The 26,087-nt window shown below is 41.3% G+C and overlaps 1 protein-coding gene across 1 annotated transcript; it reads left to right on the forward strand.

The window, feature by feature from the left end:
• The first annotated feature begins 3,283 nt into the window (after positions 1–3,283).
• LOC104082168 (V-set and immunoglobulin domain-containing protein 1-like) lies at positions 3,284–25,359 on the forward strand. The gene is made up of 7 exons (XM_009585185.1): positions 3,284–3,527; positions 6,877–7,037; positions 19,706–19,904; positions 21,535–21,690; positions 22,396–22,515; positions 23,564–23,690; positions 25,133–25,359. Exons 1-7 carry the CDS (start codon positions 3,479–3,481, stop codon positions 25,314–25,316), a joined length of 996 nt encoding a protein of 331 aa, XP_009583480.1. The 5' UTR covers positions 3,284–3,478; the 3' UTR covers positions 25,317–25,359.
• Positions 25,360–26,087: the final 728 nt, after the last annotated feature.

Consider the following 26,087-nt stretch of genomic DNA (forward strand, 5'->3'; position numbering starts at 1 on the left):
GTATGGAATATCCCTTTGGTCAGTTGGGGTCAGCTGTCCCAGTTGTGTCCCCTCCCAACTCCTTGTGCACCCCCGGAAAAGCCCTTGACTCTGTATAAGCCCTGCTCAGCAATAACTAAAACATCCCCGTGTTATCAACACTGTTTCCAGCACAAATCCAAAACATAGCCCCATACTAGTTACTATGAAGAAAATGAACTCTATCCCAGCCAGAACCAGCACACTTGGCTACCTGCTTGTTCACATGCTGAAAGTTTGCAGCCTGCTGCCTTTCCTTGATTGGGAAGAGGAGAAAGATGGAAGTGTATGTTGCATCTGATTTTTCCTGAAAACTTTCAGACTATATCTCCACAAAGGGCTCTTTACAAGTGTTCCTCCACAGACAGCTGAGGCAAGCAAGTGATGGTGTGAAGGCAGTCTTCTCCAGAGTTGTGTATAATCTCACAGTTACTCCTGCCCTAAGCAAAATGAGCCATCATGCGCAGTATCAGTGAAGCAATTTACAGTGATGAAGGCAGCCTTGGTGTTGGGCCGTGAGTTACATGACTGGGATGGGTCCACAGAACATTGTGCTGGGGAAGGAGTCCAGTCCCCTTCCTCTTCCGTGAAGTCCTCCAGCCCCCAGCTGACTTGCACAGCCCACAGCTTCTCTGAGGAGCAGAAGAGAAATAATCGGGTTGTGCTGGAAATGCCGGTGGGGGCCGAACCAAAACAGGGGAACGGGAAGCACAAGGCTCTGGTGGGAAAGGTGCGGGAAGGGAGTCAGGATACCTTCAAATTACAGAGCAGTCTGGGGTCATGTCACAGTCGACTGGGAGAGCACTGCTGAAAAACCTGGGCTTGCTAGTGTTCATATATAAAATAAAAATTCATACATAGTCGATGTGCTCCCCAGGTGTTACTCCTTAGCACGCTGGTGAGGATGCAGAGCGCAGCCAGCTTTGGGGTGATGCCTGTCTGCACCCAACAACATACCTGTCCCTGATAGGCAGTGAAAAGTGCTTACATCCACCCAAAACTGCCAGGGGCATGTCAAGGACAGACTGACTCTCCCCAGCTAGGACGGGGCCAGAACACTGCACTCCACACTTACTCTGATAAAGATGATGCTGGATGCTTGAATGGCTTTCTCTATACATTTCCACTGGATTTCAGTAAGCTTAAGGGAAAAACTGAAAACCTGAAGCACTGATGAGCCCTCCTAGCTGCACCCTGGACTACTGACTTCAGCACAGACTCACCTATTGAATTGCCTTGTCAAAATAGGAGCTATTCCAACCACGCAGAGCACGGGAGATCTACCTGGAATTCAGCATAATGCGATACACACCACTTACAATAAGGCAAAGTTTCTCTCTGGAGATAAAGTTGTTAACTGGCAAGCAGGATAGAAAGGAGGCATGCTTAGGGCTGCCAGAACCACTCAGGATACATCCACAACACTGACCCAACAGCTTTTATGCCATCCTCAGGACATGGACCTGCGAAGGCAGTACAGCCAGGTGTGACATGTGAGTCCATGCTGCTCTGCCATGCCCAGGAAACCCTCTGAGACACTGGCTAGCAGAGAACCATAAGAAGGAAGTCAGAAAGCCCAGGTACGAGCCCACCAAACCCAGCCCAAAGTGCTGGTGCCCGGCCATGCAGCCCTCTAATTTCTTGGCAATCACTGATCTGGTGCATCTCATTTCAGCGCTTCCCCCTGCCCCAAGAAAGACAAAAGCTTGTTGGATAAAGAGCTTGCTCTAGGAGACCCTGCCTTTCCTTCTTGTAAAAGGAAAAAAGTACTTTTTTCTGGAGTGAGAAAAGGGACAATATGAAAAAGACCAGTCTGGCACCTTTATAAGGAAATGGTATTGTGCTTTTTGATAATAAGCTGTGCCTTTTCTGGGAAGTGGATACAGAGGTTTAAGTATATTTCTGATCAAGTTATTTTGAGGTGTTGTCTTCTCCTCAGAAGAGCTTATATTATTGGTACCTTTACAGACTTTTACTCTCTGTGAGCTTGAAAATAACAGTGAGTTCATGATTTAACTTTTAGGCAGCAAACACTCCAGCAAAAGCTTATAAATACTTTTTAGACAACAAATGAGGCTGTGCAACAAGCAAGCAAACTGTAAAGTGCATTTGAAAGTCAACCTAATGATGGATTTAGAGGCTTAAAGCAGCTCTTTTACTGTACTTGTTTGAATTTTAATTACACTCTTCATCCCCAGCAATCAGATGTGATACTGAACTAGAGAGCTTTGTAAATCATGTTATGCTGGGTTTGGTGTCTTTGAACAATCACATATTTAGCATATTTCAGGAAGACAAAGCAGTTGAAATGCTGCTGAGCTTTGTCAAGTTAAACACAGAATTCTACAGGAAGTTTTTTAATTAGGTTTCAGGCCGACAGAAGCAACCTCTAAATACCGGCAAGTATTGCTTGGCTGGGCAATGCTGCCTTGCTCTGGGTGTGCCTCTGGGCTTCATTTTTTTAATGACTGACACTGCTATTTATAGAGTGAATACAAAGGAGTTGCTTGGAAGGGAACATTTCTGAATATGTTTCAGTGTACACAGATTTGAGTCACAAAGTCTGTTAACATACAGTTCCTGGTACTGGCCCCTTCCATTTTATCTCGAGATAAGAGTCTTTGCTCCACCACGGCAAAGTGACTGCTGCCGTTGCTGCACTCTGGGCTGTTCTCTCCTCTTAGCCAAGGGCTGGCGGTGTAAGCAAGAGCTTCTTCGTTGTTCCTTAACTTAACCTTAACCATCATCAAATCAAACCAGATTTTGCTTTCTGTGTTCTGTTCTTTTACTAAGGTGACATTTGAACAGGCAGAGCTGCTTTCTAGTAGCAATGAGCTAGAAGCAAAACCAGCAGCTGACAGGTACCATCTATTACCTTCACAGGAGAATAACCCTGGATGGCTTGGAAGATTAGCATTAGGGTACTCGTTTCTGGTTTGATGGTGTGAAATGAGCCCCAGGCTGGTAATAGTCAAAAGTTAATGCTATTGGTGTTCGGTATCCTCTGTAAAACAGGATTGATGGTTGTAATTGTTCTCTATGAGATATACCCGCTCCGTAACTGGTAATCTCAGCTTGGAGCTTTAAGAGCTACTAGTCAGACTCCTTCTGGGTATTAGGGAGCTGCGACAGGCAATCACTGAAATGGGTCTGTAGATTGTGCTCACATTCAGAGCTGAGCCCTGGCAAAAGTGGGAGAATCTGGGCTTCTCTGATTCAAAGGTTTATTATTAAAAAAACCCTCAGTTCCTCAAACCCCACAAAATGGTTTCAACTGAACAGTCACACCACTAGTCGGAGAAAGGCACACGTGATAAAGAAAGAGAATGAAAAAGCTTATTGACGTGTTGATACACAGCTGATAAGGAAAACAAAAACCCACTTAAAAAAAGATAACAGTTGAGTTTTAGTCGAGGTCAGAAGCAGCATCTAGTCTCTTTTCTCTCCCAACGTCAAGGAGATGTTTGCAACAATGCTGAAGATATTTCCAATTCTAGCCGTCCTTACAGGTAAGAATAACAAACTGATCGAAATAGCACTGGAATAAAGGAACTTGTTGAAATAAGAGAGCAGGTGAACCTGACTGGCAAACTAGGAGAACATTCAAGATTTATTTCAGGATGGAGTGAAAATCATGGCTATAATGCTATGCCATTTTGTGGAAATCAGCAAGCTGACTACTGACTGGTAAGAGTTTTTTGCTCAAGAACAGAATTTTAGCTTTGGTAAATTAATGCTTTGCTCTAAAGCCAGGGAGAGGCAAAGAGCTCTCACGTAGAGCGTTAGTGTCTTTCAAGCGTTTCAAGGTTAGGTTTTCTCACATTCGGTTTTGGTCTCCTCTTGATAATAGCCCTGGGAAATGCTGCCTTGGTCCCACCCCCACCAAAAAATTTCTGGGGATGCTTAACTTTAAGCATGCAAATAATCCTTCGGATTTCCCTGAAGTTAAGTGAGTATAAAATACTTTGTGGAATCTAGGAATTATATGGTATATTAAAGACTATATATTATTCACATTTCAAGGACATTTAATGGTGCTAAGCTTTACTTTTAACATGTACAGAAGCAGACATTTTAAGTCTACTGTTCCATGGAGATGAACAGCCTCTGTATCCACTAAAGAAAATGGAAGTTAGTTTCCACATTTTCTTTTCAAGATAGAATTAACTGGTTTGGATGCCAGCGAAATATTTAAAATAGTTGCTTCTAGTGTTTCAGTGTTCTCTCTCTCACACACACATAAACCCCACACATTTTTGCCTTAGAAATGAAAAGTAATTCAGTGTTAGCACCAATACTTTTCAAAATAATGTCCTCTAAGTTCTGGATTTAAGACTAGCAGTGTGTCCATACTGGACTGGGGGTTTCTGCAGTGGCTAGGAAAAGATCAGCAAACTCAGATTTACTTCATGAGCATTAAAAACTGCATGGGACTTCAGTGAAAGTGGGCGATACCCAATTAACTGCAATGACTTTCTCTGTAGCAAGAAAGAGGTCTTACCGTAATACTGATGAGTAAAAGACATGAATCAACTATTTTTAACAAGTTATGGTCTTGTTCACGCTAGGTTTTTTCACTAAGTTACTTCTTACTCATACACTTTTTTTCATTTAAACCAAAAGGCCTGTATGTTTGAAATGGGATTATGAGTTTGAAACGGTAAACAGTGAATTAAATGCAAAGCAAAACTCCCATTAACTTCCGTGATGAGGGAACAGGCTCTGCGGGTCCAGTTCACTCCATTTTCCGTGAAAAGCTCCATCTTACAATTAGTGATGGCTTTAAACAACCTTGCTAGACAATGGAAGTTTGACAGGTTTTGGCTTCATATTTTTACTAGAGCGAAGCCTATTTCAACTAAATCTCTTTCTTCAAAATATACAGCTTCATGGAAACTAGAATGCTTTGTGGAGTCATTTCTGTTAAAATTAATTTCTTCTGGAAAATCTTGTAACAGCCAGGCTCTGTGGCACTCCTGACTCCAAAACCAGAGAATGATAAAGGAAATACGTGGAGCAGATGACTGGAAAATTGATGTTTTCAGTAGAATGACACTGTGTTGAAAGACCATAGCTTTAATCCTGTGAAGAGCAGAAAATAAATACATGTAAACCTGGAAGTATTGTTGTGGCAAGAAACTATCATCCTCTGGCCAACTCTAATTCTTAAAGTTGAGAACAGTGAACTGAGATATCTAAAATAATATTACATGGCTTTTATATTCTATGTCAGTAAAGATTAAGCTACTGTGACTCACAGGACAAGCAGGACTTGCAGTCAGCACTGGGATCCCCTCTTTCCCCAAGGCAGGTTTGACACATCTAGGTCAGTCTCCAGCCATTTCTGTGAGACTGTCTTCACGTGTAATGTAAATCTCGCTGTAGTTTAAACCCGCTAGTTCTCATCCTAGCCACCACTAACATGGAAAGTAGATTAATCCCTTCTTCCTTACAGTGAGCTTTTACTATTGAAGCCATGAGACAAGGAAAACAGACCCCGAAGAGTTCAAACTCTAGGTTCGGATAGGTTTGCATATTGTAGCAACTGATGAATCTGCAATATTTACATGTTTAAAAATGTCAAAATAGATTATATTTCTTTTTTAAACAATGTTTTCTCTCATAGGGCTGATAATTTGAGCAAAATACTCTTTTGGTATTACTGGAGGTTCTGTTTAAACTCTCAAAAGCAGCACCTGAGCATAAGATGCACAGTTACTTCGTTGAGAAGAATATTTTGTATGTTTTGCCTCTATCATTCATACGTGCAATAAGCCCATGAGAAAATTATTATTATTATAACATGAAGTTCTCACCTTGCCTATGCTTTGCATAGAAAGCTCCAAAAGACTTATGTTTTCCATCACATTCAAAAGAAATGTATTCTCCTTCAGAATCTTTAGACAGTAGCTTTAAAACTGGACTCAGTGATCTAGCAAAACCCTGAAATTCAGACTTATTTTTCTGACAGCTCTAGCTTTGTTGCCGTATGTCACCATTGCTAGTAACTTATATGGAGGACAGAAACAGATAAATACTGTAAGATGGTGCTCAATTCCTTTCATTAATACAGCTGTGTAGCCAAGACTGATCAGAACATTATGGGAAAGGGCTCACAAGTTATGTTTGCTCCCCTTCTGCACAACAGAAAGGGTTGATCAAGTTATCACAGAATTTGTCACAACCAAAAAGGTTAGTTTGACGTTTCCAATGTAAAAGCATTGGAAAAGAACAGCTTCTGCATGTAAGCCCTAAGAAACCTAAACAAAAGCAAGGTAATTAGCAAAAGAAAAGCGGAGAAAGGCTGCTGGGCTCCAGCCTGGGGGAACCCAACAGTGCCACCGAGTCCGAGTCAGAACTAAGAATGTAAGAAGAGACAACGCTGTAGGAGATGGTGATCCGCGGTAAAGAAGATCAGACAGCTAAAGGAATAACTGCAAAAAAAGAGGGCAAGAGGGGTGTAAAAGAGGGCTAGAGACAGGTGCAAATGAGAATGCAAGGTGCAGGAGAGCACTGCGAGTGCAGAAGAAAGGTTTGGTTTAGCCACAGGCTCTTAGTGAGAAGACAAGTCTCTGCAAGTGAGAACAAGTACATTTTTAGGAACTCTGCTTTTTTAGAGTTTTTTTTTTTTTACGCGCACAGGTATTCTAGGGGATTTATTTGATTGTTAGCTTTTACCCACTCCCAGCTTGTTATCACTAAAATTTTCACGCAAAGCCCAAGGGAAACTGTACTGAAAAGGGGAAAGACTAGACATGTCCTAGAGGTTTCTTTGATGACACAGGGAGCAAGGCACTCCGGCACAGCTCCCAGGCTCGGCCCTGGCTGATTTCTCCTCACCACACTTACTGCCCACAGGCCACGTCAGCGGTGTTACGGTGACCGTCCCTAAGAAGACAGTGAATGTCACTACAGGTGGAAACGCAACCCTCCTCTGTACATACACGAGTTCTGGACCGCTGGGAAATTTCTTTATTCAGTGGAGCTTTTACAGTGCCAAAGAGAGCCAACTGCACACCGTAAGATATTTATTTGTTATTAATATGAAGTTATATTTAAGGTATCCTTAAGTCCTCAATGAATCTTGCTACATTTGATAGTGTTATCCTCACTACAGACCAGGGAGGCAAGTAATGTTGGTGTTCCCACCATAAAGACAAGGGACTGGGGTGCAATGAAATTTAGGGGCAGATGCACAAAGTTACCTAGGCTCCTAATTCCTTCTGGCACGGCTGAACTCCTTCAGAAACTTATGAAAAGGTACAAAAGGGATTCAGATGCTCAAACGACTTGCTCCAAGTCACACTGGAAGCGTGAAGCAAAGCAAAGACCAGGTGTCCAAAAATCACACAGGCGCTCCAGCCCCTGGACCAGCTCCCTTTTCTCTTGTCTGGCGGATATTTCCTGCCATTGTGAAGGCTGCTTTCCTGGTGAGACGCCCTTGCCTATGGCAATGTCTCCCCCATGTAAGGGTCAAACGAGAGCTCCCTGACTCAGCCGCTATTGCTGCTGCTAGGCGGCTCAGTAAGAGGAGCGGCGCTCAACGATAGGCTATTGGCGCAAAGTCAGCAGGGAGTATTTTGGCAGGACTCTCTAGAAATTTGTCGTAGTAGGAAATCTGCCACAGCAAACTTGCGCTGGTATTTCGCGGCATCCCATGGGTGTCTTTGTGGTAGCAGAACAATTACAGATCAAAGGCAAATGCTCCCTGCCCTTCCTGAGACCCCGAGAGGCAGCAGAGACAAACATTATCTCCCCCCGGGGTATAACGAGACCGCATGGTAGGTTCGAGTATCAGCACGGAGACAGCATCGGGACTGGTAAGGACAGCAAGTGCTGTAACCACTGCCCGAGCCCCTCATGGGGCCGTAAAGACCTTGCAGAGCAGCCTGGTCTGCCTGGAAGGAGTAAGGGATGGGATGTGTAACTTCCTATAGGTACTCACACTACTGCCCAGACTTCAATTTTTTGGTGGGGAAATGAATCCAGGAATCTCACTCCCAGCATAACATGCAGGGTATGAGTTCCCATCAGCTCAGCCCTGACAGGTGCTGAGCAATCAGCGACACCTTCCTTTATAAGAAGAAACACTGATTAGAAGTGTTACTGCATCCTTGAAGAGGACTGTGATTTTTTTTCCGTGCCCTGGTGCCAGGCTTGTGCCTGTTAGACAATCAGTCCCTTTTCTCTCCCATTGCTTTTATCCTGCTGCTAACATTCTTTTTCTAAAAGTTCAATCTTCCTGCCTGGTGTTACACCTGAGAGTCGATGTAAAGAGATTTGACTTACAAGAGTGTCACAGTCCACACTGATGATATTCTTGTTGTGTTCACCAATTTCCTAATAGTATTATGTTAGGAGGTTTGCCATTGCTGATAGAGTTATACCTTCTATTTGGTTTATCAATTATAGCAGAATTAGACTCTGTAATTTGCAGAATGTACAGTATGTAACATATTTGGCATTGAACGGCAATAACCAATATGTAAGAAATAGCAATTTAACGTAAGACAGAACTGCTCACCTCCTGCGGTATATCATAGCCACAGATAAAGACTGTATCAGTGCTAAGTACAAACACTGGGCCCATCCCAAATTCTGACTCCAGCTGAATGCCAGACCAACACCTTGCCTGACTAATTGTATGAATAGTTGTGACTCATCATTTGCTTTTTTCAAGTCAAAACTATTTTATTAAATGAAGAATTATTCATGAAAGGGTGGTAGCCACAGGTTTCCCAAGTAAGCTGTATATAGTACAATGTATTATAATTTTGATCCAGTATGTTACATTACCAATTTTAATCACTCGTTCAGGTGGGAAGTCCAACACTGAGATAGGATCAAGCCCACCTTCTCCAGATTTGGTTAGTCCCTCTATTTTACTTGCGTCAAATTTTCCATATTGCAAGACAATAAATGCAATACATTTTCTGGTCACAACCAAGAGAAATAAGCAGATTGTAGCTGCAAGTATTTTAGAGGGACAATCAGACAGTTTCAAGAGATCCAGGAGGGGAAAACCATTTACCATTTGTAAACTGTGGCCAATGATGAGAAAACACCCCCTGAGGATTATAGTCATAAAATACTGTGGGTGGTTCAGAATATGCTGAATAAGAACTAACTGATGTGAGGCTACCAAATGACGTGGAAACGTTATGGATCAGTCCCTTCAGCTCATTCCCAGCTTCTGCAGCTCCCATTGCAGGCAATGGGAAAGCTGTGCCTGTAAGGACTGTAAGAAACACTATTGGGAAAAATTGCATCTGGTTTTCTCCCTATCTGAAACTAATTTCACGGTAAATTCACTTTCACACCGCAACACGCATGCATTTGTAATGGATGATTTGCGTTTTCATTAAATAAAGTCGGTTCAATCTGGAAAGGCCACGGGTTAGTGACTAATCCCATTCTCCTTGAACACCGAGGTAAAATTTCCCTTCGCTGCAGTGCCAGTTCTCCTTGGCTCGCACGCTCAGCAAGGTTTGGAGGATACCCTTCGCTCCTCTAAGCCCGGAGGGTGCATGTGTGTGAAGAGCTGCAGGACTGGGGCACTACTCTTTTTAAAATGCTTTTAGCAACCCATTCAGTCCTGTATTACTTGACCCTGTATCCTTTTACCACAACATGGCAATTCCTTACCATTTTGAACCTATTCACAATAAAATTAATCGTGTTAATGCAAACACTGGGAAGAAAGGACTGTGACTGCTTGTGGAAAATACGGTCTAAGAAATCACACAACACAGCTGAACATGAAATTGGATTTTCAACCTCCCTCTGAACCCACAGCAATACGAGGTTGCTATTTCTATTTCAGGCTGGTGACTCTCTGAGTTTCAGAAAGGACTGAGTGCCTGAAAGCATGCATGTTTTTCTCCTACAAGTTGAAACAAAAAATAATCTTTCTTTCTACAAACCTGGCTTTGCCCTGGTTGCTTGGCACGTAGCTGAAGTTAAGTTCCACATTTTGTTCCAAGTAGGAAATATATGCATGGCAATGGAGGAGATTGCCAGCTTTGGCCTTCATTGTTTAGATTAAAGAATACTAAAATGCAAGTAAAAAATATATTTAATGTGCTGGTAAGATGACAAAACCAACTGAATTGAAAAGACTGGCACTGTACCTTACTGAATACCAGAACAGCAGTTTGCATTTTAAGTGGGATAAAAAATTATGCAGAAAATACATCTTCTTATCCCACCTGCTACAATTTGAAATATTCCTGACATCTTACTAAATGCTAGATGTCTTGATGACCATGTTATTCACAATAATAAGATTAAGCCGAGGGCATGTTCTCCATAACAAATACGGGGGGGAGAAATCTTGGTTTTAATAAATAATGTTTATTTACATAATTGAGAATATGGCCCTTTCTCTCTACCGTGGCAGCAAATAATAGAGCAAACTGTAGAACATTAGAATTAATTAAAGCAAATTTATGTCATTAAGATGCCTTTGGCTTGAAGCATTAATGAACGTGAGCTTTAAATTACTAGATTTTAGGACATAATATATAATAAGCACAGAGGCCATAGGTACCCTTTTTAAAAAGAATGTCAGTATTTTACACTGCTGCTTACGTTACAGATTTTGCAGTATTTTGAGATACATAGGCTCAGCTACAGTCCTGTCTGGAGTGCAACCAATAAGATCAGGATCAGGACTAGTGCCAGTGTTAATTTAACGCCCCAGAGTATTCAGCAACAGATTTTACCTTGCTTCAAGGTGAGGAAGTGCTGTTCATTAGTTCGCAGACCTGATGCAGATCTGCCTCCCAGCACTGGCTTTGTGAAGCTGGCTGGTGTCTTTTGCTGTTTGTTCTGGTGTTTTCATATCCTGTTCTGTATCGCCCACCTTACACAATACTGGCGCAGGTGCTCGACAGTTAAAAGTCATGGCAGTTACCCCGGAGAGGATGAAATACCACAAACAGGCTGTTCACGGACAGTATGATGAAAAGGGAGGCAGCAAACAGCAGAATGGCAGGTGTTCGCAGTGCTGTTTTGAAGACAGTGCAGCTATATATAATGTGCGAATATAGATCTTTTTACTGATTGGAGCTTAACTCTGCTCTTTTCCTGAGAAGTTTCTTTAGTGGAAGTAAGTCCCCTCATTTGAGCTAAATAATGTAAATATCAACTCATGGAAAATAGGATGCCATACGTATTTTTAACTTTTTCTTCTTGTCATTTACCCCTTACCAACATGTCTTTTTAATGATAAATTTAATTTTAAAATTATAACTCCCAGCCAAGGATCTTGAGAACTTTCCAGCACTGAACTATCTCTATTTTACATATAGACAAACTGAGGCAAACTCTACTTACTCAGCTCACCCAGGGTAACAAAGTACATCACAGCCTGGCCTGGTTCATAAGCTAAAGTCTCAACTCCTGCTAAGATCTACATCTGTGCTTCATTTCATGCTCTGAGTCACTCGGCTGGCCTCGGTGTGAAGCACCTAAGTAAATGTTTGAAGGATTCAGGCCTGCTGTTGACTCTGCACAGGCGAGGCTACAGCCTTGCAAAGCTAAATACAACTCCTGAATCTAAGCAGGGCCACACCTTGAGCCTCCAGCCCAGGCCACCCACAGTTAAAGTAAGTAAAATTATCAGAGACACTGTGTGGCTACCCAAGATAGGCCCAGAATTCTTGATGGAAATTTTAAATTCACTAGGTGAGTAAAGGACACGAATGACTGTTACTTGTAAGAGAAACTGAATTACTAATAGACTTCTCATGAAAATGTTCTCTAAAAAAAGAGAGGGTTTGAAATATTTGCAAACAGTGACATTGACACTGCTTTGGTAAAACTACTGATGGGCAACTGAGAGGGAAATAACAGCATGTAACAGCAATAATATCTTCCATTTATTTTATATATTGGCTTTCACCCTGCCAGAGCCCTGTATTTTTCTCATATCTGTACTACCGACAAAGTATCACTTAGTGGATAGGGGCAAGGAGGGTTTCACTTACTGAAAACCATACAGGAAAGGAAGATGGCACTGTTCCCTTATGAGAAGTCTAGTCATGTCCTTATTCCCAGCCTTGCAGGCCTGATAAGCCACTTTGCAAAATCTTCACAGGAGTGAGCAGGCTTGTGTCATGTTGTTCAGGAACAGGGGACAGGGTGGCGGACCCCAAGGAAGGAAAGAGATACAAGAAGAGTGATCCAAGCGCAACTGTGTCTGCTCCTTTCACCCTGAAACCCTGAATTCAGATTATCAGCAGTCCCAATGCTAGCACAGCTCTGCTGCCCAGCAAAAAGCAAGGCACAGGCATGTGCACTGGGCTACCATGTGAGAGCCAGGGGCCAGCCAGCCCTGTAAGTGTGGGGTTCCCATAAAAGCTATTGAAAGAACAAAATCCCCCCCTTGTAGTATGAGTAGTTCCTGAGACCCCATCACATGCTTTCAGCCAGAGACAACCGAGATCATGTGCTGCAGAGGCTGTCAGTGCTGCAAGGGACACTGGCTCGGGAGCACAGCAATCAGTTCCAGCCCATGAGCGAAGATGAGCCTGTGCAAAGCACCACCTGAAGCAGTACAGGAAAACTTCCTGGAAAGGGCCTCTCTGATACATAAGCATTTCTTTTTGCCTAGAGGTGATTTTTTAAAATCGAGTTTTATCTAGCACTTAGATGACTGAGCAAGCACTTAAAAGGAATAGCTTAATGGAAAGCAGAGGCAACACCTCCAATGCAGAGGAATGGAGATGCTGTTGTCATGTCACTGCAGTCAGAGTGACTCCCTGGATGTCAGTGGGATTACTGTGGACAGCCTGTGGTTACCTCTGGCACTGGGGTGACAGCCTGCAGAGAGAAGATAAAATAAACTGATACACTGAAGCAGGCAATAGTGAGAACACAAAGGAGAGTGGAGACAAGTAGAAAATGATCAGGTTGTAACTGGTGTGTTTGGAGAAAATATTAGACTTCAATCTTAGTTTGCCTAATTTTAGGTAAAACTTAGGAATAAGATTGTATCACATCTCACTGTTGACAAGGGCTTGAGACATCTGCAAAATCTACTGAACATGAGGCACCCTGCCCTTGTGAACAGCACTGATAGTACTGATGGGGAGCTGTGTAGAGAATAGGCTCTTTGATTTTGGGGGAACATTTAAAGTCTCATTTAACTCTCAGATCAGCACATTTTTACTCAAATACAGCGTTCCCCGTGTCATGGTATTCTGAGTATGGATGAAAAGTCAGTCAGTCATTGTCAAAAGATGGTGTATGTGACAGATGCACGGGGAAGATGTAGCTGGAGACACAAGGTAAGAAAAAAATACCCACAATCTTAAGGGAAAAAAGAGCTAAATAGCTTCTACTAGATTTATGCTACTGTGAGACCTGTATTCATATTCTGGAGTAAAATCTTAAAACCAGCATATGACTGAGATAAGCTGAATCAGATGCATCACTCAGAATTTTTAACTCACCCTATTTTTAATTGCATTTTCCTCTATCTATCTAAATTATTTTGGATGTAGCTGTTGTTTTTTTCCCACAGCTATTCTAAGTGGCTGAACTAGCACCTTCAGGAATATTCTACCCAAAGGGTATCTGAAGGGCATGTCCACACACCAGGAGCCTCTGGGCTGAATGCGAAGAAGTCTGGATAGCGCAAATTTGGGGCTACATATTTACATAGCAAAAAAAAAATCATCCTGAATCTCCTTTCTAGAATATAACAATATTTTAAGATGCGATGGATACAGAGGGACACTAAGTTTCTGCTGAACTGGCTTCCTCTCAGCTGTCAGCTCAACATCCCAGCCATAATCCATTCCAAACTCTCTTTGACTGCAGCGGGATTCCTGTCTCACCATGAAGTACAGGATACAAACCAATATAAATTGAGGTCTAATAATAACTGCTGAAGAGCAGTTGCACCAAATGCACTAAGAAAACATGTTTGTGCTTGTCGCACTGTAGAAATTATTCACTAGTAGTTCAGCCACAAGAATGATACTGTGAGAACATGAAAGAGCTGCTCCTCAAAAGTATTTTGCACTAGTTAAAGCTGCTGAATGATTAATCCTCTAAAGACTTCTGACTCCATCCCTTTCTTCTTCTACCAATGCGCAATTGTGACAAGACGCTTCTAGTCCTCAATTACCTATGCAAAAATCCCAGTAACACAAGACATAATATCCCTACTACAGTCTGGCAGATCAGAGTTTTGACAAAAAATGTGTGAAAAGAAGCTGTGGATGAAAAAAGGCATTTGGGGCCAGACTCAGTCACGTGGCACACGTCAAAGAAACCAATGCATGCGTGAGCATTTGCTTTCTTATCTAACTGAGTTCAGAATCTGAGCCTCGGGCTTTAATTAACACTTTGAGTGTGCGGCATTTGTTCTCTAATTAGATGGTAAGATGCTTAAGGGAGTGATGAACACTTTTTTTCCCTCGTTATTTTATAAATTCTGTCTCAAAAAGAGATCATGATGTCAAACCAGTAAAGTTGTTAATATCCCTCCTTTGCATTTATCAGTGAGAAAGAGACTTTAACGCTTCTTTTTCTAGTAGCTTGAGAAAATGTCAAACAGAAAATGATAAAACAACCCAATGACGGGGCCCTCTGAATGCCTGAGCTTTACAGCTCTCCAGGCAAAGACTGTGAATCAGATGCTGAATACATCAGGCTAGAGAAACGTCATCGAACAGGATGCTATAGCTTTGCATCTGCTGGTGGGGGAAAGTGAGAAGGGGCTGGGGAAGGGAAGACAGGTGCTGGAAAGGAAGTCATGTCCTGAAACTGCCCCCCAGTCAGGAAATTAAGACTACTGTGGAGATTAAGTGGGACATTTTGTAACACTTCTTCAAGTACATCTTACAATTTTGATATCCACATGTACTAGGCATGTACAGCAATGTGATGCAATGACACCAGGAGATGGGGGGTGAGAGGAATATTGACCTGGCCATTATGAATGAGTCCATCCAAAGACATTTGAAAGACACATATTTATGGAAATTCTAGTATGTATTTGTCCTGCCCCAAGAAGAAAGGAAGCAGATGGAGGCATGTTTCTTCTAATTTACTGCCTGCTTTTTCACACACAACCTCCACCCCCTAAGGAAGAAGATCTTTCTATAGAAGTTGTATCAAGAAAACCTGTAGGTGGGTTCCTCACTCTCTGCCAAACATCTGGCAGCCTTTGAAAATCCTCAACTCAGCATCAGCTTTGCCAACTGCTTCCTCTGCAGACGAATACTTTCCTCACCATCACACTAGAAGAGGAGCAGCCTTCCCACAAGTCAGGCTAAAGGAGTAGAAAAGGACGTGTGATTTCATGTACCAGATCATGTACCAGATCCTTCAGAACTGGGGACACAAATAATCTTGTCTCCAGCATCTGGAGTGCACTGAGATTACCAACATTTTCTTCCAAACAAGTATGATCATTCCCAACTCCCTATTCTGTTTGTAACCCAGCTTCCCCAAACAGGTACACGAATAATTGATTCAACTGCCTTGGAAGTCTACGAGCCCAAATCCTTTCCTTGGTTGCAGCAGAAACTGTGACTGTGGAAATGCAGAGTAACTATACCACTGCCTTAGAAAGCCAAGAAGGATGGCTGCTGACATTAGCAGCTTTAGGCACTACCTGGCCCACAAGTTGAATAACCAACTAAACTACAATCCCTTCTAAGGTCAGGGAGACGTTTTCTGGGCAACTTAGCTGTTTTGCAGAAACTGGTTTTTCAGATTGTGGAGTTATTACGGACAACATTTTTAGAAGTGATAATCCCCACTCCTTTTTCTGTCAGTTGTTTGATTAGTCATCCCAGGCAGCTGCTCCCATGAAATGTGAAAAGGCACCATTATATAAAAACTTGTATGAGCAAACTAGCTGGTAATGAGAAGCAGCGACCATTACTGCATCCTCAATATTGTTTTTACACTGGTAAATCATTGACTTCACTAGAGCTGCTCACCATTTGCTTGAGGACATAAAAAGCTTTTTTTTTTCAAGAGAAGCACAGCAGATCTCTTTCGTATTTTTTTACGTTCAAGATGTTGCACTTTAAATATATTTATCACATCAATTTAAAAAGGCTTCCGGGAAAAGTCTACCATTGACTAAATTTACAGTTTTCCCATACAGACATTTTAGGGACATTTTAGGTAAAATGGAAAGAAATGTCAATGAGATGTGTGGCTGTAGGAGGGAACGTTAGCTGTCAGTTGCGCAAAAATAAGAAGTCTTCTATATCATCAACAGAAAACAAGTTTTTTACTTTTGAAATGGAACAGAAACATTTTTGCAAAGATTTTCATTTCAGTTTTTTGAAAGGCACAAATATGAGCTTTTCAAGGACAGCATAAAAACACTTTGAACAAGGGTTTAAAATACTCATTTTGAGTGTATTGTTTAAAATGGGCTATGAATTCACAGCCAATTAACTGAAACATGTTCCTCTTAAATGAAATTTCCTGTGTACACAATCCAGTCATACCTCTGGGACAAGATATACAGTCAGTAATTAATCACAACATTAATCAGCCTTTTTGGTGTTTACCACCTTTCTTCAGGCAATAAACTCCAGAGCTAGTGAGATAAGCATCATACAGGAGCAGAAGAACAGAGAACAGGCAGGAGCCTGCAGAGGAACTGAATGCATTTCCTTAAGATGTTCCACTGCCTTTATGTTCATAGTTGAAAAAAACAACTCAGAAAGATTCTGTTTAAATCCATGAAGAGAACAAATATTCTCTGCTGTGTTGACACCTGCCTTGGATTTAACAGTGTACACAAAATATTTTCTCTGCATGCATTCAGACAGGAAGAGAGAACACAGGGGATTAATTTTCCAGTGTATTGTATGAGGGCTTAGATACGTAATTCACCCTGACTTCAGATCAAATACACCAAGAAGCGCTTGCTCCTCTATCATGTTTACTGGCATGCCCTGACTGCATTTAAGACTCGTTGTAGTGCCAGTCCTATTTCCCAGGAACATGTGCCACAGCTAAGCTAGCACTCAGTGGGCAGCTTCTGCTACTGTTTACTCTCGCATAAATCCCAGATCACTCTGAGGTATACTGAGTAGAATTTAATCCCTTTTTTCAGTAATCAGGCCTTTTAGTAGGATATAATGGGGCTGCCTCTCCTCTCCTGCTGCTGCAAGTCACGCATCACTTCGTTTAAGTCATCGTACAACTTAATTTCACATTAGTGTGAAGAGCTGATGGAAGCTCTTTCCATGATCGAGAGGAGATGCAAATCCAGCCCATCACTGCTGAGATCTATATAGGAGCGTCAGCTTAAGAAGAGCCTGAAGTCAGAAGTCACAGTCCTTGTAACTTCAGACTCTTGGAAAGAACACTGTATAACACTCTGTTGTTGCTCATACTCCGATAAATGTAGAATGAGACAAGTGTGGCCAGCATGTTTTTATAATTACAGGTAGATCAGTTTTTTGATGAGAGATTTGCTTAAACCAAACTCCCTATTTTAAACACTCTCCTTCCTTGGGGAATACAAGGGTGCATCCAGACTCTAGTTTTGCAATAGAGGTCCATCTCTAGACATTTGCAAAGCATAAAATCAGTTTTAAAACTGATGGCAATGCACGCAAACAATGGAAACTGGAGAGTCTATCCAGCTGTTCAGCAGACTTTCTAACCTAGTCTGCCGCTGTGCTAACACTGGACCTCTTACGCTTCCTCACTGCAACACCAGTTTTCTGCATGTTGGCAATGCAGTAGTGTAGCTTTGGTATTCAGAGCCCTGCATCAATTGTACCTGGTGTTTGCAATCCTGGGGCAGGGAAAGATAAAGTCTGGCAGGAAAGTAGGCAAAATTGCATTTGAGATGGGGCCAAGCTGCAGTACCGGAGCCGCTGGTGCTGTGCAGTCTGGGTTCCGACCTTCATTTCAAAGCCTTATCATTGCATAAACCAGCTATGCTCTAGCAGTTTTGGGGTGTAGCTTGCCTTAAGCTAATAAAGGCTTTCAGATAACATTGCTTAAAGACTTCAATCAACACCGTATCAGGGTGGATAAATAGAATTAAGAATAAATATTCTTAATTCAAAATGCAATCAGTTGATCTGCAAAGTAAAGCAACTTCTTGCCTGGGGATCTGCAGCGTCCCTAAAGGCAGGGAACTTTGACCAAAAGGAAATTTTGGTACTAGTCAAGTGTGAATGGCATTTCACAGGAGTTTGTGGAGCTTTTTCCTACAAGCATTTTCCAGCTATTCCCATTAAAAAACATGCTGTCACTCCAACTTCAATAAATACATTTACACTGCTGATTTTGGAATACTGTCAGTAGGAACGATGCTACATCTATTTGGGTCCAACCTGTAGTTCTATATGGTTACCTCTCACCAGTTTAAAAAAATGACTGAGTATGCTGGAACTGTTCACTTTGCCTAGACAATGGAGTTTGTACATGTAGACACTGGTGAACATACTGCCTATCCCACATGCTATCACTTCTACACAACGCTATCATTAACATCTGAGAAAAATAATTAACTTTCCATAGTTTTCCGTATTAGCTTTGTTCTTTCAGATCTTGGTTTCGCAGCAGAGCTAGACTGGACAGAGTGTGTGTACCCCTTGAGAACTACTATATTTACCCCAGAGCAGATGAGATACTGCAGTTCCTAAACAGACTCAAGGCCCAAGTCTCAGACTACCAACCAGGCTCCACAATGGACACAATTCTAGCTCTCCTTTCAGTCAACAGACAACAAGTTTGGGCTTGTAAGCTTATGAGGCCAATTGTACTCCCACAGTGCTCTTAAGTACAGTTGATGCTACTGAAGCCAGTGAAATCAGTCAACGTTAAACAGCAAATTTTTATTTGGGAGGAAATGTTGCGTTCCTTAGAGACATTTATCCTTACTATGCCTATAATTCCGCAAAACTTTTTTTACTGTTTAGTAAAAGGGAAACTTCTTGATCCCAAATAAGTGCCTCTCCAAGCACTGAGGCCAACAGCTATTCTTGACTTCCACCTATGGTACAAACTCAAAAAACCAAGATAGTCCATGACACTGGCTCTGACCCTGATGACATAAACAAGGAGAACAGCATGGTTGCTCTAATTGCATGTGTGATGATTCTGCTGGTGTTCTTGTACTGCATTTTTATTGCTTCCAAATTTACTGCCAACAGGTCAGGCGCCTTGTTGCTTAGACCTATGTCTTGTGGGTTCATTTCAGTTCTCTGTTTGCTAGCTTCTGTCTTTGGAAAGCTCTGCAGCCATCCACTTTTTGCAATGACAGGTCCATTCTTGTCACAATCTTCTACTGAGATGGTTATTAATAATATAACAAATTATCAGTGCTTCAGTTAGTACCACCATTCATTGTGCATGACTTAGCATTTTTTTCACAGAATTGTCATATGATGGTCAATGGTCTCACCTTTGTTTTTGCAAATGCATCAGTCTGTGACTGGAGTATCCACAAAGAACTAGTACTGTCCAAAAATCCCATTTCTGAAAAGCTTGTCTTTTAAGAACCACTAGAAATATATATTCAAATGTACCAGATTTTCATCCCTGCTGTCTTGGGGGAGGGGGCAAGAAAGGGGGTGACATTGCTTGGCTTAATCAGAAATCAACTATATTCCAATTATGAGTACCAAACAAAGCGGCAGTAAGATCTCTTGTTGTTAAACTAACAATTGATTCTTTATCACAGATCTATTATTATGCAGAAGGCCAGTCTTACTCCTATGGAGAGTTTGAGAACAGGATAACAGCTGCAACAGGTCCAGGGAATGCATCAATAACAATCTCCAACATGCAACCCTCAGACACTGGTTCCTACACCTGTGAAGTTTTCAGCCCACAGGGTGACACTGGACAGAGTCAAAAATCTGTGATTGTCAGTGTGCTGGGTAAGTGCCTTGTATTGTAGTTTTCTTCCCCTGTTATGAAACACTGAATTCACGGCTCAAAATACGTAGGACCAGAGGGAATAACAGAACTGTGATAAACAAGGCCCGCGATGCAGAGGAAGGGCTGACTGATGCACTGGCGCCGAGATTTTTCCCGAGGGCTGTGGAGCAGCAGAGCCGGGGGTGCCCTCTAGCTTCCAGACAAAGCAGACCCGACACCGCTCCGCAGCTACCCTTGCTTGACCTACGGTAAAATCTCGTTCTCCCATGAGCGGCCTTCAGGTTCACTTTGTGCTCTCAAAAAGCTACCTAATGTAAGCAGGTAAGCGAGTAGCTGAAATTACCCAACTTCACTACATTTTTCATGTTGGAAAACAAAGTGATACTAACTTTGATTAAAAGAAAAAGCCCTTTTATCTGGGAGTGACAACTTCCCTCTGAAGCCGTTACTTCTAGGATAATCTAGCCCCAGCAAAGACCGAAATTTTACTAATTTTACCTAATGTTGGTCATGGTGACTTGCGTAAATCTGGGGAGAGGCAGCAGTACAGCCCAAGGGTTCTGGCTCACCCCCATTCCCAGGAACTCTAGAAACTCAGTATGTGTTGGATGGAAGTAGTACGAAGCCTATTTTGGATGGAAGAAAGCAATAGTTCAACCATGAACAGGCAGGACAGAAAGGATGAAAAGCAGTGGAATGAGATATTTTACTTCCTAATAAGATAAAAGTTTGTACTAACCCCATCTAATCATTGCTTTTATATTTAGAATTCATACCTGGTCAGAGTGACAAATCAAAGTCATATGAAAACGTGATTCCATCATCATTTGCCTATCTGCCAGGGATAAGAAAAAGACATATGTAAACTCAATCCCTGAAAAATCAAAGTACTACTGTTAATTCTCATCTAAAATTCCCCAAACAAATAGTAAATCCTGGAGCAGTTGAGTAAGAGATTGTACTTTTCACATGAAAACCAAGAAAGGTTGTTCATTTATGCACACAAAATTGGGCTGTGTTCATTGCTGGTATAGTTCCACTGGCAGTACTCTAAAGAACCACAGCAGCATATCTATAGGTAGGAAATGAAAAATAATATGTGTAAGTGAAGACAGAATCTTCTCCTGTGTGCAAAGTGAGGAAATGCTATCAAATCAGATGTATTTTTTAACAGAAGTGTAGTTAATTTATTTCCTCCACAACTGCAATATGCTAAAGAATCAGGGCTTGACCCTCTCCCTTTATATGACAAGCTCCTGCTGTGTCCCTAAAGAAAATGATGCTGCTATGTGCAGAATGGTGTATGACAAATAGCGATTGGCCCATTATAATTAAAGTAATTGATAGTCTTCATCTCAACACCTCCATAATATTTAATATACAAATGGAAGAAAAGATAATAAAAATGTATCCTAGGCCATGTACATATATTTAATATTACTCAAATCTTTACGGGAAAGCCTTTGGTCAGATCCACAAAAGACTCTGCTCTCAGATGGAAATTTGTAGATGGTGTTCAATTCTTTACTTATAGAGGCACAGCACCAGAATTCGAGGTGGATGCTTGCAGCCCCGGGTATGTACTCACGATGTGTCTATGTGTCTGTTCTCCTCATTGTTATTTTACAGTCAAACCATCAACACCTTTCTGCAAAATAGAAGGAACTCCTGAAAAAGGCCATCTAATCTACCTCTTATGCAAATGTGAAGAAGGATTGCCTCACCCTACCTACCACTGGTACAGAGTAGATGAGAATACCCTCAAGCCTGTGACTGAACAACTTAGTACGTAACTACAGGACTATCATACCGTGTTCAAGATCTGGAATTCCATAGTACTAGCCATTTCAAACACTGTGTATCACATAGGGTAGTTAAAACTCATCCTCCTCTTCTGACGATCCTCTTCTGACGATCAACGTCACAAAATCAGATTTTTACTTATTCAAATCGACTCATAGCTGTCACAAACACAGGACATGTTTTCCATTTGTTTTAATAAAAATTGTGTGGAATGTTAAAGTCTTGTCTATGCCATGACTTTAAATTGTTAAAATGGGAGGAATGTTTATGCCTTTCCACCTCCCCTCCCTCGGAATTTTGAGTGAACTTATACTCAGAATAAGTTAAGTTAATTTGTCATTCAGGTGCTAAGACCTCCATCCCGAAAATCCTCAGTACCTGTTAGACTTTCATTTGTGAAGTTACACTGAAAATAGTATCAATGCGGGTAAAACATCAAACAGTCAGACTGATTTGCAGAGTAGGGGCTACTTCTCATGTTCTAATACTCTCCTACAGAATCCACTGTAGTAATTTTCAAGGAAGGTAAATGGTTTTTATTTAAAGAATATGAAAACCCCCAAATGAATGAATAACTGGAGAACCCTGGTTCTAATCTCTTAATAGCGCTCAGTATCACCAACGAAAGAAAACCGTTTGCCTCTACAGTACACAAAGGGTAATCTGTACCTGCTCTGTTTGTCACAGATCCAAACACTGGCATTCTTTACATTGGCAATCTCACCACCTTTGAAACTGGGTATTACCAGTGCATAGCCAGCAACGTCCTGGGGAACAGTACCTGTGAGCTTGACCTAACTGCAAAACGTAAGTTTAATGCATGAAAATAATCACATATTTGATGTATGACATGCACAGCTTGCAGAAAAAATGCTGTAACAACTTTAAAGCATAGATTTTTTCCAAGTAAGAACAGAACGGGCTTTGGAGAGCTCTGGAATTTTCAGCCAGGCACGCCCAGAATTTACACTGACCTAGACAACTCATTTAACATCTCCAGCTTCATTTCCCACTGGGAGCAGGAGCTGAACCTGGCTCTGACTGCAGAGCCTTTACCAAGAACTGACAGGCACGGAGTTTGGAGCAATTTCTTCCAGCCAACAGTCCCATTGAGGTCCCCCCACCCCAGAATTTACAACCATCACTGAAATGTGGTAGTACAAAGACTGAGGCACTGTAGATGTGACCACTAGCTAAAAATACTGGAGTCATGGAAAAATACCTTATCCTGAGTGCCCTCAAGCAGTGGTGCACCTTAACCTGACTGTTCTCAAGCAGTGGTCAACCACATCTGCATGCAGATTTTTCACATAACCAGTAAGTTTTAAAAAGAGTCAAGCATATGTCGTACACCAGCCACAAGAGATGTCCCTGAAATGTCACTCAATTACTCAGTGGTCTATAAAATGAAAATCACAGGTCAGAGCTAAAAGCTGTACTGAAGTGGAAATAGAAGGTTTTGGGGGCTCACGAATGATCAGAGTATACACTCAGCTAAAAGGCAAAGACAAAGGCAACCTGAATTTCAGAATTTGTTTGCAAGGACTGAAGAGCAAAGGTTTTCAACTATTGCCAGTGTTAACAGCTTGATGTTTCCCTTAGTCAGGCATAAACATGGGGTTTGTTGGGATAGGGAGCTAACCAACAAGAAAGGAAGCAGCAAAGGTCATAAAAGCACAGTTCTCTCTTTCCTAGAGAATCTTTGGCCTCCCTCCTGGAAATACAGCTGTCAGTCAGTTTTTTAGTTCTTTGAATCCAATGCCTCTTTCTGCTAAAGGCTCCTCCACTAAATTTCCTTGGGTTTCTGCTATAATAATACTTTTTTAAAAGTCAAATAATCTTTTTTTCTTTCCAGATTCAGATGGTAGTGTTGTTGCTGGAGCATTAATTGGAGCAATTCTAGCAGCTGCTATCATTTGCATTATCGTCTGGGTCTTAACCAAGAAGGCAAAGAATAAGAAATCATCAAATAATGAGATGCAGTAAGAGTTTCTGTTTGCTTCATTTTAAGACAATTATTTCTGTAAAGCGCTGCTGATAATCCAGAACTAAAGTAAAATGTAATTACTCTAAACATTTTTTGAAGGGTAAATAATACAGGTTTTAAGAAAACTTCCCGAGTGAGAATATTTGCTTATGTGTGGCTTTTAAGCTGTTGCTCTCGTAACAGAAGTTGCCATTACCCTCTTCCCTATGTTTACAGGCAGCTACCACTTAGCAGTATCTAAAATAGTAAAGTAAATGTTTTTTAAACAACACAAACTAAAAGTGGCAAGTTGGAAAAATAGTTTCTAATATTTAAAAGTTAATGGTGACTGTTAATGTTAGGTGGAGGAAGTAGAAAAAGGAAGAGCAGCTAAAGATTGTCTCAGCAAATTTACTGGGATTGTATGTTACTGGATTTAAACGCTGAGGCCTCAGTTCAGTGCTATTTGAAATTACAGGACACACGCTTGGAATACTCTAAGGCATCTCAAATGGCAGGAGACACAGGGTTTAGGCAACAGAATGGAGCCCAGAACGTCCATTTTGATTCTGCTCTGGAAATGTCTTTTCCTCTGTGCTTGGGTTGCTCATTTTTCTCTTAAATTGCCAAATCTTCAGAATAGGGATAATTGCACATACTGTACAGACTGTATTTAGCCCCATGATGTTAAATGCTAAATGAATACATGCAGCTGAGGCCAGAAAAAAATATTATGTCATCCAGACACTTCCCTGTAGCACAGGTCTAAGACTTCTTGATACAGAATTCTGCTAATCCAGACAGTGGCCAGTCACTCATGCACCTGATTTCTGCTTTCAACTGATGTAGCATTAACATCTACTTTTGTGCTTAGATCCTAATAAATCTTACTACATTGAATTAACCCACTAGCATCTGATATTTTTTACATGTGAAAGTGCTTAAATATCGGGAGTTGGTTTACTATTTTGATAAGATAAATGGAATTCATACCTGTTACTAAAAATATTTTTCTAGATTTCAGCCTTTTCATAGCTCTTTTCTGACTGCACTCTATTTTCAATGCACTTGAACGGGACACCAGATCTGCAGATTTCTCAGAAAGCTCACACCAAGCAGTGTGTTTTGCCACCCCTTCTCAGACACTGTTTGCCAGCACTTAGTTTCCCATTCTGCTTTGTTGGCCTGGCGTTTAAACATACTAAAATCCATGTTATTCTAATGGGATCACTTAAACCAGTGATGCAGATCAGTCTTATTATCTGACACTCTGTCACTCTTTCTGTCTTAGCAGCAGTGATGATGTAGCCTTTTCAGGTGCTCTTGGAACAGAGTCATGATAATAACGGGGTCACTGTTTTAGACAACAAAACTACGAAGACTCATTCTTTTGAAAGACTCTAGTGTAGATGGGATTTCAACATGTGAAATCACAATCCTCATCCTGTCTTCCTGCAGAGAAATGGCTCACAAACAATCCAACGCAGAGTATGTTCAGGTACCTAATGAAGAAAACATTCCTGCGACCACAGTTCCATCAAGCAACGCGACAAATGAATACGCTAATGTTGATGAAACAGCAGCCTCTGGAACACCTGAAAATTACGAGAAGCAAGAAGCGGAAAAAGAAGAAACAGCCTAGCGTTTTAATACAGTTTTCCTTGTCAGCTTTGAACCCCTTTATACGAAAATTGTTGTCATTGAATTAACATAGAAGCATGACTAAAACTTAAATGGGCATTTGTATTGTGAACCACTGGGCTGGAGATTGAAAAGGGTCTGTTACACATGCACTTTGTGAATAGCAGAAGATTTGGCCTTTGAAGTTACCCAAATTTCATTTATTATCTAGTTACAATTACACGTAAGTATAAAAAGACTATCATCCACATTTATCCAACCTATTTTGCAAAACTAATTAGGAAATGGGCTGAAGCATTTGACAAAGTAAGAGCTTTCCAGTCAACTATCAGTAATGCTCTATGTATCCATACAGCTCTGAATGACAGCAGTCTTCTCCAGAAGCGGTGTTGGCCAACCTCATGTTTCCTGTGCACCAAGAACAATTATCATGGCCAATACATTGCAGTGTTTAAAGGATCTGATTTTGCACGTCAGAAGTAAAAAGAAGTTTCATCAATGTCATCAGAGTGCAGAAACATGTTAAGACCTGGACCAATGAAATCTTGTGTGTCTGAATTCCACTTAAAGCTAAAAAAAAGATCCTGGAAACTTTTACCCTATTGCTGCCTGATGTGGAATACATTTTGTTAACAGTGACCTTCTTAGCTTTAAAGTTCCCAAAGCACCAGCGTTCCAGAGTTGTGTGTTTCAACAGTTCTGGTTTTCAGTTTAATGGAACTAGCATTCAGGTACCCAGTTCAGACATCAATTGACTGGTTTCTAGACAACC

Source organism: Fulmarus glacialis, unplaced genomic scaffold (assembly GCF_000690835.1).
Source record: "Fulmarus glacialis isolate BGI_N327 unplaced genomic scaffold, ASM69083v1 scaffold29599, whole genome shotgun sequence".
Lineage (NCBI taxonomy): Eukaryota > Metazoa > Chordata > Aves > Procellariiformes > Procellariidae > Fulmarus > Fulmarus glacialis.

Bases quoted from the DNA above. Each gene is read 5' to 3' on its own strand.
- LOC104082168 (XM_009585185.1), top strand. From the start codon at position 3,479: ATGTTTGCAACAATGCTGAAGATATTTCCAATTCTAGCCGTCCTTACA. The intron at 21,691-22,395 runs GTACGTAACTAC...TGTTTGTCACAG, and splicing joins GCCTGTGACTGAACAACTTA to ATCCAAACACTGGCATTCTT. The intron at 23,691-25,132 runs GTAAGAGTTTCT...GTCTTCCTGCAG, and splicing joins TCATCAAATAATGAGATGCA to AGAAATGGCTCACAAACAAT.